Source organism: Indicator indicator, unplaced genomic scaffold (genome assembly GCF_027791375.1).
Source record: "Indicator indicator isolate 239-I01 unplaced genomic scaffold, UM_Iind_1.1 iindUn_scaffold_241, whole genome shotgun sequence".
NCBI lineage: Eukaryota > Metazoa > Chordata > Aves > Piciformes > Indicatoridae > Indicator > Indicator indicator.
The window spans coordinates 24,295-45,660 of record NW_026539311.1 but is presented as its reverse complement, the minus strand read 5'-3'; the positions used below and the strand labels follow the sequence as shown (position 1 = coordinate 45,660).

The 21,366-nt window shown below is 39.8% G+C and overlaps 1 protein-coding gene across 1 annotated transcript; it reads right to left on the bottom strand.

Annotated features, from left to right (window-relative positions):
* Positions 1-7: 7 nt before the first annotated feature.
* Positions 8-18,327, bottom strand: LOC128980534 (transmembrane protease serine 7-like; the record flags this gene model as incomplete). Its single annotated transcript, XM_054399007.1, has 10 exons — positions 18,135-18,327; positions 17,317-17,447; positions 15,052-15,119; positions 13,473-13,666; positions 12,636-12,674; positions 10,480-10,708; positions 9,004-9,134; positions 7,075-7,187; positions 4,117-4,223; positions 8-62 (listed from the first exon to the last, which is right to left on the bottom strand). Coding segments are annotated over exons 1-10 (1,245 nt in total), but the record flags the coding sequence as incomplete, so codon positions are not given.
* Positions 18,328-21,366: the final 3,039 nt, after the last annotated feature.

Here is a 21,366-nt window from a genome sequence, read left to right as displayed (position 1 = left end):
TGTTGACAGAAGAACTTGCAATGTGGAAGACTGTTTGGTGATCAACATAGTAACCACAGTACCTAAAAGTGTTCAACAGAGCTGTAAAGTAGCTTTCACAATTTAAATGTCAATATCACTCAAATTCAGCAATATAGTCAGCTGCCATACTTTAATTAAGAACCAAAACCTGAATCAGTACCCAAATTCCCCAGAACCCTGGTCATAACTCTTCATGACCACACACAAGAAAGTTTAGAGGAACAGAGAGGTAGTGAAGAAATTTAAAGACAAACATGGTACTTTTGTGACCACTTCTGATATTTATTTTCAAAAGACCTGGAGTTTTGGGAAGGCATAAGTAAGTTTGGTGGAAGGGGAAAGGTGGAGAGCTAATTTAACTGTTCTGATTTTGAGGATTTCCCCTAAAGAATGACACACAGAAGCATTGGGATAAAATTGACCCAACTTCTCTGGAGGCCAAGGAGAATAGATTTAGGGAAACAGAAAATACTTTTCAGTAGTCACTCATACTTCACTCACCATAAATATTCTGGAATTTTACCTCTAAAAGATACATCTTCAAATAACTAGCCTAGGTTATAAAAAAGAAAAAAGTCCCTTGAGTGCACATCTACTTTTAGCTGCCATTTGGGAAAAGCCTTCTTTGGACTTCTGACTAGGTGCCACCTAACCTAAATGCTCCCTCATGCCATCAGATCAATCCTCTTTTTTTTTTTTTTTTTGTTGTTGTTGGGTTTTTTGGGGTTTTTTTTTGGATTTTGGTTTTGGTTGGTTGGTTGGAGTCTTTTTTGTTTGGTTTTTTTTTTTCTTTTTCTATTGCCCATCTCATCAAAGATGCGGCAGCTGACATTAGGATGCTACTCTAGATGGAAAGAAAAAAATCTTTAACTGAGAAAGGTTGCTGGATCATGCAGAGACATCAGTTTTAAATGTAGGCTCATGCAGAGACAGTTTTAAATGTAGTAAACTCGTGAATATTGACAATACAGTTTGTTCTAGAACTAGAAATAAGAGCCCTCTCCTCTATTCCACTATAACACCCTAAAAATGCAATAATTTTGAGAAAAACACCTGTCTTTAAGACTCCTCTCAAGAGAAGTACTTATTAGTCTAAATAGATTTAAGGGCCAAAACAGCTGTATTGAGTCTTATAACACTTGGCACACACACTTGCTTGACATCAGTACAAGCTCACACGCTGCAGCTCAAATGAACTTAAAGAACATGAAAATGGATCATTGTATTGTTAAATGGTGTAATGGACAATTATCCATATATTTGCCTTGTTTATTTTGGAAACACCAGGCACTGCACCGGGACCACTGTTCATGACAATGAATGCAAATACTTGGTCGGTGACTTGCATGTTGATTTGGTGGCCTGTACACCCCACTGAAGTACACCATCGGAAATGGCCTATGTATGTTGTATGCTTCCATATGTGCTTTGTTTCATCCTATGACAATGAAACATCCTTGTAACAGATACAGGAAATTCTGGTCCAGCAATGTGAAAAACAAATGAAGAAAACAGATGCAAACAAAGAGTTAATTTTACATCGTTTTGCTATAGTAAAGTTTTAAAAAAGGAAAAAATTCAGTCCGATAGGACTAAAACTGCAAACTTCCTGTTACAGGAAGTCTTATTCTCTCTCATTTTAGTGTGTGTCATCAGTGTTGCAAATCTGTAACAGCCTGGCAGTTAGCCCATAGACATTTTCTACATTTCTCCTCCTGTCAATGATTTAGACAACTTCCCTTCAATAAACCTTGGCAACATTTAAAATAAAACAAAATTTAAAATAAAAAGAGTGCAGGCTACATTGACCATTTCTCAGCCAATAAAACTACCTCAGGTCACCAGAAGCAGAAAAAGCTCCTGTCCATCTGTGGAAGAGCTGAGACAGATACATGAGGAAAACTCTTTCTTGTACAGAAAGAAAAAGGACATATATTTGTGGGAATTATAATATAAAGTTACTGGTGTGTGGTGGGTTGAACCATCACATAATGTTTTACTAGCCACTTCTCTGTGAGTAGGGCAAACCAGGCACTACTTGTAACTGTGTCAGTGCTGCAGAGAGAAACTGATAAAGAAGCTCCTGTTCCATATGATGAAGCAGGAAGTAGGATACTCTTTCAGGAGATGGGTAAATACACACATGCTGTAGCAGAGAAAATGGGATGTTGCACCAATGGCATTAAGAAATTAAGCTGGCAATCTCCCTGTTCACATAAATCTTTAAAGGTATGCTCACAGAAACTCGGTGATGTTTCTGCCTGTGACAATTTCAGTGAAAGCTATTCATCAGCTGTAACTCCTCTGACTATGCAGAGGAACATTTGCATGTTCACTGGAAGAAAGATGAGGAAGAACTGCATGATCATGTTCAGTGCCTCTGGTTAGCTAAAGTTGTCCCTAGAGGTTTGGAGAAACCTTATCTGTGCAGTCTTTATTTGCCAAAATCAGTTTTCTAAAGCTGCTTAAGCCTTTTTACCTAAGACAGCAGTGTATGCATGCTATAAGATGCAGTTGTAGGAATCTGAAAAGCAGAGGTGCCTCTCCACATTTTACTAACGTTTATAATTGAGGGTGACATTAAAAAAATCAAATATCAGAATGTTTTATGCTTTAGATCAGGTTGGTATTTTGTTTTAATTCCATGACGACTAGAACAGAAGATAACCTCTGCCCATTTTGAGTGAAAAGAAAAACAAAACACCAACCAACCAACCAACCAACCCACCCCAACAAAAACCTCCGACACGTTCAAAGGAAAAGTTATCTTACTCTTCTTATGTCAGCAACTTGCAACAGAAATCTGACACTTACGTTCTTCTGCAGTACTTCCAAAGTAAACCTTATTTAAAAGCTTCTCATTCATGTAGAGCATCCTTACAGTATAAACCCAATATCATTTTTTCCCTTTATTTAAAGTTCAGAAACTCAGTTTCAAATCTGATCTTACTGAGATTTCCACTCAAATGAATTTGAAAAAAAAAATTATCCAACATGATAAACCTAATCCTGCCCTGACGATTGAAAGACGACTTATAAAAAAATAGAGGAAAAAATAGGTGGGCATTGTGCATGGGAAAGAAGCAGTATTTTAATTTATAGAAATCTTAAGAAATACCATTACATCTTGGCAGCATTCAATCTGTGTGGTATCCCTTTAAAGACCCAATGAATGGAATGTGAAAGCAATTACTCTTCTATTCCAAATAATCTCATTGTAATAGCTTTCACTGAGAAGTTGATCAGGCTCAGTATCCTCATGACTGAACTAAGCTAAACTTGTTCAATGATCCCAGAAAACTTAGAAGTATTTTAAGGTCCACAGGACAGCCCTCCTTTATCCAACTCTTACCATTTCTTTCTCTTTAGAGAGTACCAAAAGTTTTTGTCTTCATCTTTATGCTACTTTTTAATAGATTTTTTTTTATGTACACATTGTTACATCTTCAGTCAAGTGAAAGAGTGGTGTTGTGGGTTTGCTTGCAGCACCCCAACAAATTGGAAATGTACCCCCTTTACCCACTGGAGTAAACATGCCAGACTTTGCTCAGAATTTCAGAAGTAAAATTAAGACTAAATATAAAAAGTATAAAATGCAATAAACATGTAGAAGGTATATTTACATATATTTTACAGCTCAACAATAGCACAGAAGCACCACCCCTGGACAAAGGACCCAGGGAGTTGTGTAACAGCCAGCCCGCTGTCTCTCCCTCTTCCTGCCCCCTGTACCTTACACAGCTAAAACAGAAGACACTTCAGCTGGCATGCAAGGTCAGAGATAAAGCAGCCAGAAGCAAAGCAAGAGCAGCCCGGAGAGAAGAGAGAAAAGTTTTGTGCTACAAAATATAAGATACTCAGCAGACCAATCAAATGAGATAAATTTATCTTTTATTACTCTGTGTCTGATCCCTATAACTGTTTATCCTTAAACTCAAAATCCCTGAAAAAAATCAGGCATAGCCTTAAAACGGTAAGAAGTGGTAAGAGACACCAGTGAAGTATCTCTTTGTGGAAATTCTGAGTGAGCTGCAGTAGTGAAAGTAATGTCTGTTTTGGTGATGTTAGTTTAATAACCCATGCAGAAGTACTTACATGTGTTCATTAATTTTCCACCATCCTCGCTCACAGCCTTTTATATTCTTCTCATTGATAGCATAGTTATGAAACTTCAAAGCTATACCAAGGCTCTTCTGTGGAGTCTATTGTGAGCAAGAAAGAGAGTTAAAGCAGTCTGCAAGCCTTCTCCCCCTCTGTCCACCAGTCCTTTTGTCTTCAAAAAGCCACTGGCCATGCAAAGCAGCTTTTGTATCAAGACCAAAGTATTCAAAGACATCCAAACTTACTTGTGCAGGGACACACAAGCCCAGCAGATTGTTAGTAAGGTATTGCAATGAATAACTGTCACCTTTGTAATGCTAGGAGTTGTTTCTACCACAACATTGTAGTCTTCTGCTAGCATCTGCTTAGCCAAGCATTCTCTAGCATTTAACAACCAATTTTGAAGCCTGGCACTATCACGATGGTTCATCATTAGTTAGAATTTCCTTTCTTGAAAGGAACAAATTTTTTTTTTTCTTTTTAGAACACAGGGCAATGTTCCTTTAAAATCAAGAGCTAGGAATCCAGAAATGGAGCTTTTTTCAGAAACCATAATTTGGGAGATGAAGGAAGATTCAACATTGAACTACTCGCCAAGCCACTGTCCACCATTTGCCACCAGTCCTGGCTCACTGGAGAGGTCCCAGATGACTGGAAGCTGGCCAGTGTGATGCCTATCCATGAGAAGGGCCGGATGGAGGAAGCCGGAAACTACAGGCCTGTCAGCCCGACCTCAGTGCCGAGCAAGATTATGAAGGAGATCATCTTGAGTGCAATCACAGCACACCTGCAGGATGGCCAAGGGATCAGACCTAAACAATACAGATTTAGGAGGGGCAGGTTCTGCCTGACCAACCTGATCTCCTTTTATGACCAGGTGGCCCACCTGGTGGATGTGGGGAAGGCTGTGGATGTAGTCTATCTGGACTTCAGCACGGCCTTTGACACCATCCCCCATATCAAACGCCTGGCCAAGCTGTCAGCCCGTAGCTTGGACAGGTACGCTCTGCACTGGATTAAGAACTGGCTGGATGGCTGAGCCCAGAGAATGGTGGTGAATGGTGCCACTTCCAGTTGGTGACCAGTCACGAGTGGTGTCCCCCAGGGATCAGTGCTGGGCCCCATCCTGTTCAATATCTTTATTGATGATCTGGATGAGGAGATAGAGTCCACCAATAGTAAGTTTGCAGATGACACCAAGTTGGGGGTAGGTGTCAATCTGCTAGAAGGTAGGAGGGCTCTGCAGAGGGACCTTGTCCAGCTGGACAGATGGGCAGAGTCCAATACGATGGCAGTTAACAAGTCCAAGTGTCGGGTTCTGCACTTCGGCCACAACCACCCCATGTAGTGCTACAGGCTGGGGACAGAGTGGCTGGAGAGCAGTCAGGCAGAAAGGGACCTGGGGGTACTGGTTGACAGCTGTCTGAACATGAGCCAAAAGTGTGCCCAGGTAGCCAAGAAGGCCAATGGCATCCTGGCCTGTATCAGAAAGTGTGTGGCCAGCAGGAGCAGGGAAGTCATTCTGCCCCTGTACTCAGCACTGGTTATACCACCCCTTGAGTACTGTGTCCAGTTCTGGGCTCCTCAGTTTAAGGAGGACATTGAGATACTTGAACATGTCCAGAGAAGGGCAACGAGGCTGATGAGAGGTCTCAAGCACAAGCCCTATGAGGAGAGGTTGAGGGAGCTGGGGTTGTTTAGCCTGGAGAAGAGGAGGCTCAGGGGAGACCTTATTGCTCTCTGCAACTACCTGAAAGGAGGTTGTAGACAGGTGGAGGTTGGTCTCTTCTCCCAGGCAACCAGTGACAGAACGAGAGGACACAGTCTCAAGCTGCGTCAGGGAAGTTTAGGCTCAAGGTGAGGAGAAAGTTTGTCACAGAAAGAGTATTTGGCCAGTGGAATGGGCTGCCCAGGGAGGTAGTGGATTCACTGTTCCTGGAGGTGTTCAAAAAAAGATTGGATGTGGCACTTGGAGCCATGGTTTAGTTGTCAGGTGGTGTTAGGTGATAAGTTGGACTTGATAATCTCTGAGGTCTTTTCCAACCTGGTTCATTCTGTGATTCTGTGACACTGGAAAATTAAGCTATTTTGAGAAATTAGTCTTGGGGGTTACTCTAGTCAAGTGTCTAGGAACTTTTCCCTCAGAAGTCCAGGGTGAATTGAAGACCTGAAGTTTAGCACAAAAGTAGTGTCTTAGCTGTCTATGGGAGGAAGAAGCATGGGTAATCAGAAAGATGGTTAAACAGTGGACTGCATCATATCCATTGCCATGTTCTTTGGAGAGGAAAACATTGAAAGGAAACCGTGAGTCAAAGATCGTATCTTAGCAGCATCAATAGGAAAATACTAAAGTCATCAGACAATGCATGACAAAATTATGGTAACCCAACATAAACTTTTTGATATTTGCTTTCAGAAGAGTACCTGAAAATACGCAGGAAAGAATACCAATACAAATAATAATAAATTAAAAACACGAGTATGTTGCCTTGTGCTGATAGGACAGACAATCTTAGAAGACAAAAATTTGATTTGTTGAGCATAACAAAATAGACTGAGGAGAGATACCACAGAAGTGGCAGCAATAAGTACGAGTCTTTTGTACATTCTTTTTTCTAAATTTCTGAGGCTGGGAAGAGGGGAAGTAAAGCTGCTATGCAGTAATTCTGTAGTCTAAACATCAAAACTTACCTCAGCTCTTCACCTTTATAAAATAGGACAGCGTATCTTTTCTTCATTAAGTGCACAGGAAAAAAAAAAACAACACCAAAACACAAAACCCCCCAACCCAAAACCCTGTGAGTACCGCTAGCTATTCAGGTAGGTAATTTCTATAAACTGCCACATACGTAAGGATGCAGGATATTTGCTACTCAGTTGTTTGTGCTATACTTAAAGGCTCTGTGTGCCCAAAACATGCAACAGAGCCTAAAAGAGATGGATTCGTGTTACCTGGAAGATCCATACACAAATACATTTTGGAGGATAATAGCTTGGATAATAAGGACTTGTGATTTCCCCTTCATAGCCAATTTTCTCCTTAGTCACTACTGTTTTTCCACACTCTAGGGAAAGAAAAAAAAGAAAGAAAGAAAGAAAGAAAAGAAAGAAAGAAAGAAAGAAAGAAAGAAAGAAAGAAAGAAAGAAAGAAAGAAAGAAAGAAAGAAAGAAAGAAAGAAAGAAAAGAAAGAAAGAAAGAAAGAAAGAAAGAAAGAAAGAAAGAAAGAAAGAAAGAAAGAAAGAAAGAAAGAAAGAGAGAAAGAAAGAAAGAAAGAAAAAAGAAAGAAAGAGAGAAAGAGAGAAAGAAAGAAAGAAAGAGAGAAAGAAAGAAAGAAAGAGAGAAAGAAGAAAGAAGAAAGAGAAAGAAAGAAAAAGAAAGAAGAAAGAAAGAAAGAAAGAAAGAAAGAAAGAAAGAAAGAAAGAAAGAAAGAAAGAAGAAAGAAAGAAAGAAAGAAAGAAAGAAAGAAAGAAAGAAAGAAAGAAAGAAAGAAAGAAAGAAAGAAAGAAGAAAGAAAGAAAGAAAGAAAGAAAGAAAGAAAGAAGAAAGAAAGAAAGAAAGAAAGAAAGAAAGAAAGAAAGAAAGAAAGAAAGAAAGAAAGAAAGAAAGAAAGAAAGAAAGAAAGAAAGAAAGAAAGAAGAAAGAAAGAAAGAAAGAAAGAAAGAAAGAAAGAAAGAAAGAAAGAAAGAAAGAAAGAAAGAAAGAAAGAAAGAAAGAAAGAAAGAAAGAGGAGAGGTTAAGTAGTCACATTAACAAGAATTCTTCCACTGAAAAACAGCATTTTAGGCATCATATTTATTTGGTTCAAGTTGAAAAAGAAAGCCTCCTCAATGATGCAGACAATGGTTGTAAAAGTCTAGGAAACCTTGCTGGGCTCTTCAGGACAAACGCAAAACAGTACAAACTTTTTATTAGCTAAATCACTGAAAGCAGGTCTGCAAACAAGACTCAGTGAACAGTGTTGCACATACATGTTGCAGCAACAGAGTACCTCTTCTCTCAAAATGTTGCCAGTTTAGAAGAGACATGAACAATTCGGTAATCTAATTAGCTACCAGGAAGCCAAAACCTTCTTTAATGACTACTCAATGGATTTAGGGAATTAGTTAGAACAAAACTAAAACAAAACAAAACAAACACACACACAAAGCCATCAAAGAAAAATCAGCTCTGAATTTAAACCAACCAACCAAAAATACCAGCCCTGAATGTAAAGATACTTACGATGGCAAATTTTTCACGTGCTTTTATGATGGCATTTTAATGCTTAATTACTCTCAAAATTGAACCTATGCCACATCTTGCTGAGCAGCTTTAATTTTCTTGCATTGGATTGTATTAGATTTCCCCTGTTATGTTCCTTCTACTATTTGTGATTATGTTCCACCCACTTCTTAAAGCAATAAAAAGCAAATGATGGATTTGACACATAAATATAACTGATGCCTTTGTGTTAATGAAGAGGCAGAGACCAAACAAAGATGCAGACGATGGTACTAATGTTATTTCCACCTTAGTATCATCACTAAGTCCCAAATCAGGAGAGAGGCCAGAGTAGTGCTACACCTGGAATAACAACTCCACCTACTGGCATATTGCAGTCCTCATCAACTGAATTCAGTGCTAGTTTCAGCCTTCTCCCTTCAGATTTCACTTCAGAACAGTTAATTGGCACAGATTAAATCACTCCAGAGAAAGGCAGGCACTCAGTAATTCAGAGAAGATGAAGGAGAGAGACATGGTTGAAGAAAAAAAAGCAAACAAACAAGCAAAAAACAAACCCTAAGGTACAGGAGTCATTTATCCGTAGTCAGGGATGTGACAGCCATGTTGGGATCATAGAAACCCTGCAATAAAAACATTTCCAAACATAGCATACTTACTTTCTTGTGTAATAATCTCAAAATAGCCATGGAATTCCTTATGTTCCTTTATTTGTGCTGCCTTAAACATTACCAGCATGAGATTGTTTGTGGACACAAGTGACACCATTGAATCAGCTGGTTCACAAGCTCTGAGAGGGAAGAAAGGAAAGTACATACGTAAACGATCACAAAAAAGCCAATCAAACAAAATAACTAAACCAAAATCCCAACACTCTCATTCTGTGCATAAATTTTCCCCTGCTGCAGAGCCTACCTGATTCAGTCTGGTGAAAACTCCATACTCTTAAACACAAAACTACAAGACCAGTTAGAAATGCAGCTCGTCACAAAGTCGTTTCTTACAAAAAAAAAAATAATTGGAAACATGAAAATGGAATATTAACATGGAGATGGAATAGTTAGCTCTAGAAGATAATACTGACTTTCAGCCTTCACTCCAAGAAAAATGAATGAAGCCAACAGTAAAGAAAGGCTTGTAGGAATAGAAAATTTATTTTATTAGATCAACAAATTTAGCTTGGAGTTGGGGAGTGGGAAAGGCAATGGAGCTATTCTTCAAGTCAGAAATTAAGAACCTGAACAACTAGTCCCATTAAAAAAAAAAGTTACTTTCCACATGCATTACCTAGCAGGGATCATCAGTCTTATGTAGATACCAACAAGTAAATGAAAACCATCTGCTGTTTCATAGACAAGTCAGTGAGTGATTCAGATTACTCTCAAAGAGGATTGAAAACTTGATGTGTTTTTTTCAAGGCTTATATACACACTGACAGGCCTGAGCAAAAGATTTAGTGCTGACGTCTACTTGATGGAGTTGCTGTCTTCACACTTTAGTATGACAGAGTTAAATAGAGTGGAGATTTGACATTAAAAAATCCCCAAAGAAGCCTACTGAATCATTAAAAATATGACAGGGGAAAATAATAATAGTAATAAATATAATAGTAATAATAAATTAAAAAAAAAAAGTTTGCATCTCTCAACCCATTAGATAACCTCTAAACTATCAAAATAGAGTAGCTCAAAAAAGAGCTGAACTGGTAAATGGCAGTATGTATCCAAAGAATCATGAGACTTCATTTTACAACTTTAATTTTCACCTGAAGAGCAATAATCTTCGTATGGAAGAAGAGTTTGCTTAGGGAAGGAAGTTTTGACATTTTCTTTTTGTTAACATGTCTTCATGATATAAACCAAGAAATTCTGTTCTGTTATGTGTGGAGCTCCTTACAGTTCTGTGGCTGTGTGAAGAAACACCAGTTGTAGAATACAGAATTTAAATAATATTTAGCTGTTTCTTTTATTAGAAAGATCAAATTTTACACTTTAGAAAAAAATAATTACTAGGTGTTGTACACATAATGCATGAAGACTTAAGTATTTTTAACAAAACAAAACTCACCAAAAATGCAGTTGAAAATTCGACGGGAAAAAGAAGTCAGTTAATTCTCAATGAAAATTTATACTCACCGGTACAATATCTTATGTTTGATCGGCATCAGAGAGTCATAAATCACTAGGGAGTCAGTGATGCAGTTATCTGCTTCAATCTGAAGGGATGTTATGGAGAGACGAACAAGATGGCCAACAGGTGCAATTAGCTTAAAATAGCAGATTGTCTCCACTGAGGTCGCATGAATATCCAGAGGAAAGTGCTCCTGTAGGCGATCAGCATACAGATCATACATACAATTTGTTCCTGTGGAAAAATGCCACATTTTCAACACTGGACCTACACTACAAAATTCTTAAATCTTCATCGAATACAAATTAAAACACCTAAAAAATAAATTTAAACAAAAGCAGCATATGAATGCCAAGCTAAATGTGAAACGAGACAGCCTACACCACTTTTGCTTGCATCTTCGTTACAAGTCCATGGCCAAGTCTGTTTGTAAAACTACAGAATAAATAAATAAATCCTTGTTGCATATTTGCACAGAAGCACTGCCATCTTGTACAGGAGGTATTCACAGTTAACAAAGATCTGCAGAGCCCTCAGAGGATAAAATAGTTAGATCAAATCATCATTCAGTAGGACGTGTTCATCAAGGCAGAAATCAACTGCACACCCCCATGGATATTAGGCTTATATTAAATAGAATAAAAATAAACCAAAAGCCAAGCTATGCTTGTTTTGTTCGGGTTTTGGGTTTTGTTTTGTTTTCTTTTTTATTGCTCTAGGACCTTTAGGTTATTGCTAAAACACCAGGCTTCTCCAGTGTTTTGTCATGAAATGAGCTGTAAGTGCTACCACTAAATTCAGATTCATTCAAGTTGGAAGAGATGATGGGACATTTCTTGTTCAAAATCCGGCTTAAAGCAGGGTTAAAACTCATTCAGATCAGGAGTTTGTCATGTCAAGTCTTGAAAAATTTTGCACTGTTAGAATTCAGACACAGAATTACCTTAAAATATAAACAATACAGCTTATCCTAAAAACACACACACAAAGGCTCCCAAAAAGAGCAATGTCACAATTTAGATAAGATCACCCTATTTCCCACATTGCCCTGTTTTCTGCAGGAAGGAGGGGAGAGACAGGGACCCTGTCTAGACATCTGAAGGCCTGTCTGGGTTTGTACTGGGCCATGTCATGGCCCTACCATGACATTGTCCCATGAAGAACTTGCCATCCCCTAGGACTCCAAGGTCTTTCTCTGTGGAGCTGCTTTCCAGCAGGGCAGCCCCTAACCTGTACTGGTGCCTGCCGTTATTCTTCCCCAAATGCAGGACCCTGTATTTGTCCTTATTGAACTTCATGAGGTTTGCCTGTGCCCAGCTCTCCAGCCTGTCCAGATCACGTTGGATGGCAGCACATCCTGACAGGGTGTCAGCCACCCCACCCCACTGCCCCAGTTTTGCATCATCAGCGAACTTGCTGAGGGTACCCTCATCCCCTCATCCAGATCGTTGATAAAGATATTGACCCAGTACCGATCCCTGGGGAACACCACTGACCACAGGCCTCCAGGTTAACTCTGTGCTGCTGATGACAACCCTCTGAACTCTGTTGTAGAGCCAGTTTTCAATCCACCTCAGGGACCAATCATCTATGCCACACTTCCTGACCTTTCCTAAGAGGATGTTATGGGAGCCAGTATCAAAAGCCTTACTGAAGTGTCATGGTAGGGCCAAACAGGCCTAGCACAAAACCCAGACAGGCCCTGATGTGTCTAGACATGGTCCCGCTCTCCCCCACCCCCCACCCCCTTCCTGCAGAAAGTCGGGGTAACAGGAAAAGGAACAAAGGGGACAGGGTCATGCGTGTTTGGTAAACAACTTTCCTTCTGCGGTAAGAGCATGTATGCTAGCCACTCCTCCTCCCTGACCAGGCCTATGTTTCTGCCTTTTAGGGCCACAGCCTGGCAGAAGCTCTTTTCATTGGGTAACTATGTGCTGGCTTCAATTGCCCTATTGGCCCAATTGAATCTCGGGCAAGATATATATATACAGGCCGATTTCTAGTTTTTCTCTGAAAAACTTACCAGTCAGACTGAAATAGCAACTCAAGACATAAATGTCAAGGCTGGACTTAACCTTCTTAACAACCAAGTATAAGACATTAACTAAATGCTTTATTCTCCATTTCTGCTCTGCCAGGAAGCTGCCTAATGGTGAATTACCTGTTCCTGTTGTTGACCAATAATCTGACCGAAGACCTGCTGCACAGGAAAAAAAGTTGTGTGAGTCTTCTCACTTGATCAAAATCCAGAATTCAGAGTTTAATCCAATCATATATCTTTAATAATAACACTAAGAACACAGATGAAAATTGCTTTCTTAACAAGGAAGAGTGCCCAGTTCCTCTTTATCTCTGAAAATTCTGGAAGTACCTTTAGAGGTATCATGTCCCCAGACATTTTAATGTCTGAGGCAAGAAGAGACTGCATGTCAGTTAAGCAGTGAAATTTAATTGAGAGACTGAGCCAGAGGTCATGTTCACCTCTTCGTCCACACTTTCTCAACTTTCAGTTAGCTAGTTTTTCAAAAGACGTTCATTCTGTCCTTTGCTCATGGAGCTGAAAAATCATAGAATATTTTGTAGCTAATTACGTTAAACTGGTAATTGCTTTCTTCCCCAGACAGAAGTGGCACAGGAGTTGTTTAATGAATGGTCAGCTTTATAATCCTTATTTTAATGTTAAGGGATGGCAAGCATGTCATTTTCAACGGAGGAGCCAAAGCTGCCTAGAAGGTGTCAGAGAGCTCCTGAATTTGAACACAAGCACTCCAAGTAAAGGCCACTTTGCAATCTGTGTTCACAGGGATACTTTGGCTTTCTCGGTTTTCATTTTCTTTTACTTTGTTTTTCTTTTTTTTTTTTCCCCCTCTAATTTTAGTAATTCAAGATAAAGATGCTGGATGAAGACTTTGGGTTGTTTATAGAAATTGGTATTCCGATATTAAAATGTTTGCTTACTGAAGGATCCTCAAGGATATGGCTATTCGCTAATACTAACCACTTAGTACAATGGAATCCATGTCGACTGCAAGGCCCTGAAGACTTCCCACTGAGGTTCGGTTAATGATACTTGTCTGAATGGAATCCTTTAAAATGGCAGCCACACAATCCTCACACAGCACTTGGCGTTTTGCCTGTGGTACCACAAATACGATCCAGAAATGAATAAAGAGGCCTCCATTGTTGTTGTTACTGAAATACAAAGGTCCAGCAGATTATCATCACACTGAATGTTTTCTGAAGGCTAGACTCTTAACATAAGCTTCTAAAATACCAGTTTAGAAGGGTATTGTTTTGTTACTATGACACACCAAATATTCTGATTGGGTTCAAATTGTACATACTAAACCAGTTATGGGATATATTTCACAGCTGTGCACTGGAATCTGTATATAAAATAGTGGTTAATTAGTTATTAATATTTTATTAATAAAAATTGATTTTCATAATTCGTATTTTATAAACAGCAACTAATAACCTCTCCATCACACCCAGGCTTTACCTCAAAATGGGGAAAAAGGACATTACATCAAATGTACCCCCGAAATTCCCATTCATGAACCAAAACTGTGTTTGGTTCAAGAGTATTGAAAATAACTAATCCTCTAACAGTAACTGCATACATAATATTACAGTAAGTGTGCCTTGTTGCAGTATAGAGATTTTTTTTCCCCTCCTGTCACTAGTTTTATACAATAATATTGGTTATAAATATGTATGACTTAATAATACAATCATGCTCTAACAGCATGTTGAAGTGGTTAAACCTCTGTGTGACCTATCAAGTGAAAGCGTCACCAAACCTCTTTTAGGGACATTATTTCTCTTTACCTGGCAGACTAGAACTGCTTACATGACTTTATTTTGGCCTTACTGTTGTGAAATTAATTGGCATTGGTTACAAACATATTTTGCTATCAGTACAAGTAAACAGCAATGACTAAATCAGAACTACTAAAACTAGGTTCCCTTAGTCAGCTCATAGAATCATAAAATCATCAGGTTGGAAGGGACACTCAAAGGTCACCTTGTCCAATCCCCCTTTCTCCTCCCACTCCCTCTCCCTCAAGGTGAGCAGGGACATCCTTAACTAGATCGTGTTGCTCAGGGCTCTATCAAGTTTGATGCTGACCACCTCTCTGTTCCAATATTTCACTACCCTCATTGTAGAGAACTTCCTCCTAATACCCAATCTAAATCTACCCTGCTGTAGTGCAAAACTCTTGCCACTTATCCTATTGCTGCATGCCCTTCTAACCAGTCCCTCCCCATCCTTCCTATAGGTTCCCTTATGATATTGAAATGCCTCTATAAGGTCTCCCCTAGAGCCCTTTCTTCTCCAGCCTTGAAAAAAAACAACTCTCCCAGCCTGTCTTCAAAGGAGAGGTGCTCCAGCCCTCTGATAATCTTTGTGGCCATACTCTGGACCCGCTCCAGCAGGTCCATGGCCTTCCTGTGGTGAGGACTCTAGATCTGGACACAGGACTCCAGGTGTGGGCTCATCAGAACAGAGCAGAATGTTTCATTATGTGACATACTTCTCAGCAGAAATGCGATTACATTAAACACCGTTATACCTGACTTCAGAAACTGTAGACTGCTTATAAAATTTGGAGAAAGAGGAGGTTGTGTAGACTGAGTTAATCTGAAAGAGAAAGTATTAAGATGTAGTGCTTCTGAAAAAAAACCCAACCAAACAAAGACCAAACAAAACACACAACCACCACCACAAGCAAACAAAACAAAACAAAACAGTCATAACTAGAGATGTCATCTGCCTAGGCTTTCCTAGGAACATCCTCAAGCTAGTCAGAGCAGCAAACATGAACAGATAAGTTCTTCAGTGCACCTGTAACCACTCTGATATTCCCTTCTGCCCATGGCCAGCTGACGTGTACAGCAATACTCTTCCCAAACAAACTAATTGTGAAAAGGATGCACATTCTTTTCACAACAGATTCCAAATACAGCGGGTTTCTTTCTGCTAATTCTGAAATTTATAGCTAGTCTTTAGGAAATGAGTTTGTGCTCTTAACATTTTGTGTTTTGCTCCTAAGTTGCAGTTAACAGAATTAATCAAAAGTTTTTTTCCACAAAATAACATGAAGACAGATGTGTCTTGCTCAAGCAGGGTGAACTACACCAGATGACTCCATAGATCCTCTGGACAACTATTTCAGTGTTTGATCACCTTCAGAGTTGAAATGGTTTTCCCCCTAGCGTTTCTGTGGAGTTTCCTGCATTTTGATTCAGTTTGTGCCCATTTTCTTCTAACAGCTTAGTATTTCTTTTCAATACACACAATGTAAAATAAGTGGAGAAAGAAAAGCTCTGTGCAGCTGTTTCATGTTATGGGGAAATCAAGCTCCTGATTCCACCAGTTCTTTGGATACATGCGATAGTATCAGTGTAACAATAACCTTCCTACTTCTTGTTAAAAGAAACACCTTTAAAAAAACATTTCTAAAGCCACAAGGTGGCATGCACCTCATCCTGTTGCTTGATGATAAAAATGAACACCCGAGACACACAGGTTTTACATCTTGAAGGATGTAAAAATCACATTAATATTAATCTCTAATTTAATATTAATCTCTAATATTCAGTGTTTGACACAAAGTTTGAACAATTATTTTAAGGGCCAACATAAAATGAATGGAGCTCCATCTTCTTAGGCTTCAAAGGATTTTATATGTTACTGTTACTATTGAAGGGGAAAGGAGCCTATCTTCAGAGGTTTTTCCATTACCACTTCGGGGGTCTCTGAGGCAGCAGCCATGAATAAAAGGATTTCATGGAGAAAAAGAAACAAACTCCTACCTACTTCAACCCCCTACTCGTAACTTTATTTGTCACGTCACCAAGAAATGCACTTTCAGCAATGTAACAATCCGCTGGTCAGTTCAGGCAAAGTTTACAGACAAAAGAAATCATTCCAAGTGATATTCAAGTAGGAGAACGCTGGTAATTCCCTCACTACTATATGCAACAACATCAGGGTGCTCTGGGACAAGAGCAGGACAGGCTCAGAAGACTACAGCTGCTGGTTTGGAGGATGGGGCTAGGAAAATAGAGCTGGAAAACAGGAACATAAACTCATACTATAAGATGACAAAAAAACAATTATAAAACAAACAAAAACATCTCTTGATTGCATCTGAGATTTTTGGGGGCTTTTTGTTTGTTTCTCAGTTTCCATACTATCAGTTACATCTTTATGCAATACATTTCCTGCAGTTAATATATTTTTCCTCCTGACATTAAATACCTTTGAAGTCAAATTCCCTTTTAACCAAGATCCTTATCCCTCACTTCCTACTATAGAGCAGCCTTAACTGTTTACAACGAAGTGCTATTTGTGCTTTGACTGATGCATGGGAATACCTAGCATTAGAAGGAAAAGGAAATATATTTGAAAACTCTAGGGTAATTATAGATGCTTAAAAGTGGAAGTCTGGCAGCAAAAAACAATTTAAACGCAAAAGACTTCAACATCTCAAAAGTGGCAATTTCTGAAGGGATTTTGTAGTGATCTATTCATAGACACAGATTTGTGAGGAGGAAATACATGTAATTTTTAGTAAATACAAAATTCAAACAGACCTTTTCAAAACTCAGTTTTTGATTAACAAGCTGAAATCAGTCAGTTCCTTCCTACTCCAGATAGCCATCCTTTGTACATAGTCTTTTAGAGAGGAAAAAGAAGGAAAACAACAACAAAACCCACCACCAACAAAACAGAAAAAAGAAGAACACCACAACAGACTCCATGACACCCAACAGTCACAGCTCTTCTTCACAGCTGTGATCTTTTCGCTATCCAAGCTGCCCATGCATCTTACCACATGCTGCACATTCTGTGCCACGGAGAGAAATTCTTTTGACTCCTTCTGCCTGTATTCTGGGACAAACTCTATGTTGGCAACACGTAACAGTCCAACAAAATACAATGCGTCTTTGTTTTCTGCCTGAACTGCAAGAAACAAAGATGACAGTTATCATCCAACATTCCTTTTTTTTTTTTTAAATAAGGTCTAAACCAAATGAATATATTCAGCCAAAGAACACTAGGTTTCACAACAAAAGCAATCTAAGTGAGTACCACAATATGAAGGTTAGTTAAGCACTTTTCCCTACACACAAGAAAGGCTACTAATGTACAAATGAACCAGCATAATGAAGGCAATATCAACATCCTGATACTGGAGCATCCCTAAGGACTCTTAGGCAGAAATAGCATCAGGGGTCCAAGGAGGAAAACATAGCTTTTACCAACCAATTAAACACATCTGTATTTTTTTCCTCATTTAATATCTTTAAATCAGTTTTGTGTGAGAGACAAAGGACTTACCAGACTTTCAGTAGACCAAGAAACACAGCAGAAGTGAAAATTTCTAAGCAAATAGGCTAATTGGAAGCGTCAGATCTGTACAATTAGCTAACACCTTAAAAATATTTTGCATAACACTTAAGAAAAAAAAAATCACACCTCCTAAAGCCAGCAGATATTTCTTCTCTTATAATTATTTGTGAAGTCTTCAAAAAGACACCCAAAAGTCTTTCAAGCCCCAGTTTTAAAAACAGTCTTCAGGACAAGTTCGGTCCTGAATCCAATTGAAAGTACTGTTTGGGGCATTCACGTGAGCTTTCTGCAACTCACCAAAGAAGAGCCACAGTAATGTCCAGGTTACAGCTCCTGAAATAAATAGAATGAGGGTGAAGAGAATTATTTTGTTTTGAAAATTCCATATTAGCTTAACTTTCTTCTTCAGTTTCAGTTTGTCATGTTTCTTCCTTGACAGAATCCTCTTTACCAATTTATCTTCTGCAGCTACCATTTGGACTGAGATGCTGGCTACCTAAAATAAGATGAAAGACAACAAAAATGTGGAACATTTCCAAAGGCAACTGAATGATCAATGACTAGAACAGGTTCCTATACATATTTGGCTGTCACTGCATATACACAACAATAATTAACTTTGCAGCATTTTAAAACTTCATCTTGAAACTAAGGTCATTTTCTTGAAGAAGCTCACAGTCAGTCAGTCCCTATACGGTCAGTCCCTATTGCATAAAGATTTAAAATTACAGCTGTAGAATAACTGCAACGCTACCATGCAACAACTACCCACCATTAACCATATGAATGAATGAAGAGCATATCTGTCACAATCCAGTCGTGGATAACTTGGCACCAGTTAAATCCCCTTGCTTTCCAACTTGTTCTCAGATATCAAAGGGGCTGGGGTGCAGCTGAGCTGAATGATGTCTATTTGGGTCTTGTGACTAGCTTTACATTATCGGGAATAAAACTAAGACCCAAAACAAAGTCAAGCCAAAACACTTTATTCGTTTAACCAGCAACAGGTATAGCTACCACCACAATGGTCCCATTTGTAGGGAGCACTGCACTGCAACAGAACAGGCAGGAAGAGGCAGCGGCAATGGCACCAGCATCAGCGGGAGCCACACGCACGGGAACAGTGCCAGCAGCAAGCAGAAGAGACAGCAAGCAGGAATGGAAGTTCTTCAGGAGAGATGGCGGCGGCTCACAGAAGTGGCAGCAGCTCGCAGAAATCACAGAATCACAGAAATGACTGCTGCAGCAGCTCCATACTGCCACATTGTGACGTCCTTTATAACCTCACCCTGTTGCTAAAAACAACCATGCCCCACCTACTCGACGGTGGGATGCATTTCCAGTATCATCACTAGGAAGTCTCCAGGGTCCCAAAGTCCCTCATCCGACTCCGGACCGCGACGCAGGAGACCAAGGTTAGGTTTCTTGTGTTGGTTCCGCATGTTGGTTTGTTTGTTTCATAGCTACAGGGATGAAACTTTCGTGGTTTAAACTGGTCTCTGAACAATGTTGAGATAAACATATATAGTTTTCAATCCCCTACCATCAGTGTACATTATCTCTCTTTAGACCAGAAGTAGACAATGTTGAATTACTTTACACTGTCTGCAGCTGACAGTATAGACAGAATTACTGCAGAATAGCAGCTTTTCAACAACAGCTTGATAGCATAACCTAACAAGGTGTCTCATGCCCCAAATCTTAGCTATGTTTATGGTACTTGGTGCTGAAGCAGACAAACATTCAGCTATCTATTCCTCCCTTTGTAGGAACTGAGAGGGAGGGGTTATCATGATATAAAGTTACCTGTCTTTATTCCAGTACTATGGTTTGTCATCTTCCTTCCAAGGAACCAGTCAGCATATGCATACCTCCCAGCTCATAGTCCAAATCACACTGCCACAGCCCTTCCTCCTTTCCCTCCCCCCCGAAAACCAAACCAAACCAAACCAAAAAAAACCACCTGCTGTGATTTACTTTGTGGTCTAAAAAGCCAGAAAGCACTCCAATTCAAAACTGCATCTATCATACTCCAGGCCCAGCTGGCAAAGTTTGGGGCTAGCTCCTTCACTTTGCTCATTACCTGGAATGTTTCACTTTGTGCTCTATTCATCATTGTCAGAGACCAGGATCAGGACTGAATAAGTCATGCTCCAGAATCAGCAGGGATAGTGGCAGGCACTGAAGTCTCTATTTCATTCTTACAGTCCCCTTGTAATCCTTCATAGCAAGAAGGTGTTTGGGACTAGCTTTTTAGAGGCTACATCTTTTCTATTCTATACCTGTGTTGTTGTGCTGTGTTGTAGTTTTTATAGAATCAATCATGGAATCATAGAATCCGCCAGGGTTGGAAGAGACCGCCAAGATCATCCAGTCCAACCTGTCACCCAGCCCAACCTGTCACCCAGCCCTATTCAATCAACTAGACCATGGCACTAAGTGCGCCATCCAGTCTTTTCTTGAACATCTCCAGGGACAGCAGCCCATTCCAATGGCAAATCACTCTCTGTGAAGAACTTCCTCCTAATATCCAGCCTATACCTCCCCTGGCACAACTTGAGACTGTGTCCCCTCGTTCTGTTGCTGGTTGCCTGGGAGAAGAGACCAACCCCCACCTGACTACAATCTCCTTTCAGGTAGTTGTAGACAGCAATGAGGTGACCCCTGAGACTTCTCTTCTCCAGGCTAAACAGCTCCCTCAGTCTCTCTGCACAGGGCTTGTGTTCCGGGCCCCTCACCAGCTTCGTTGCCCTTCTCTGGACACAGTCTGACTGGACACAGTATGACTGGTAGTCTAGCTTTTATACCTTCAAATATATAAATTATATAAATTAATAGAATGTGTTTTGTTGAGGCACTTTTCTCAAGTGCCATTTCTGAAGCTAACCCATCCTAACCCAACCCAACCAAAGATACGTTGCGGTCGAGGGGAGGCTTATCTATTAATTACCCTCACAGCAATAATTAATAAAACGATATGGCAGACGGGTATTAATAAAAGAGTAACCCTTTATTATGAAATATGCCAAAACTCGTTAAAGGATCGTTTATACATTTGGAAGATATATTTACAGAGGGAATTATGCTATCTCAGTCAGGGCAAATACAAAACTATTCTATGCAAATTAAGAGGCAACAACTTGGAAAGAGAAGGTCCCCGAGAGCAGTTAGTGCTCAGTCACAGTGGGGAGGAGACTTAATAAGAACCATTAAGCCCAAAGGGCAGTGAATGAGTTACCCACAGCTATTTTCACCCATATAAGGGATGCTGCTGCTGCAATGGCTTTAGGGGCGCTCTCGTAGGCGCAGCACGGCTGGTTGCCGGCAAGAAAGGTTTACCTCGCAGTCCCAGGCTAGTCTGGCTGCAGCGGACAGTGGGCAGTTAACGACACTCTTGGTGACGTTCCTTGCGTGGTTTCTGCATGGGTAAACTGAGGCACAGCACGATTCTGGTGGCAAGGGAAGCAGGCTCGACCACTCTGGCTGTCTAGGCGCTGATTTCTCCAGCTTGCACTTGTATGGCTCGTGG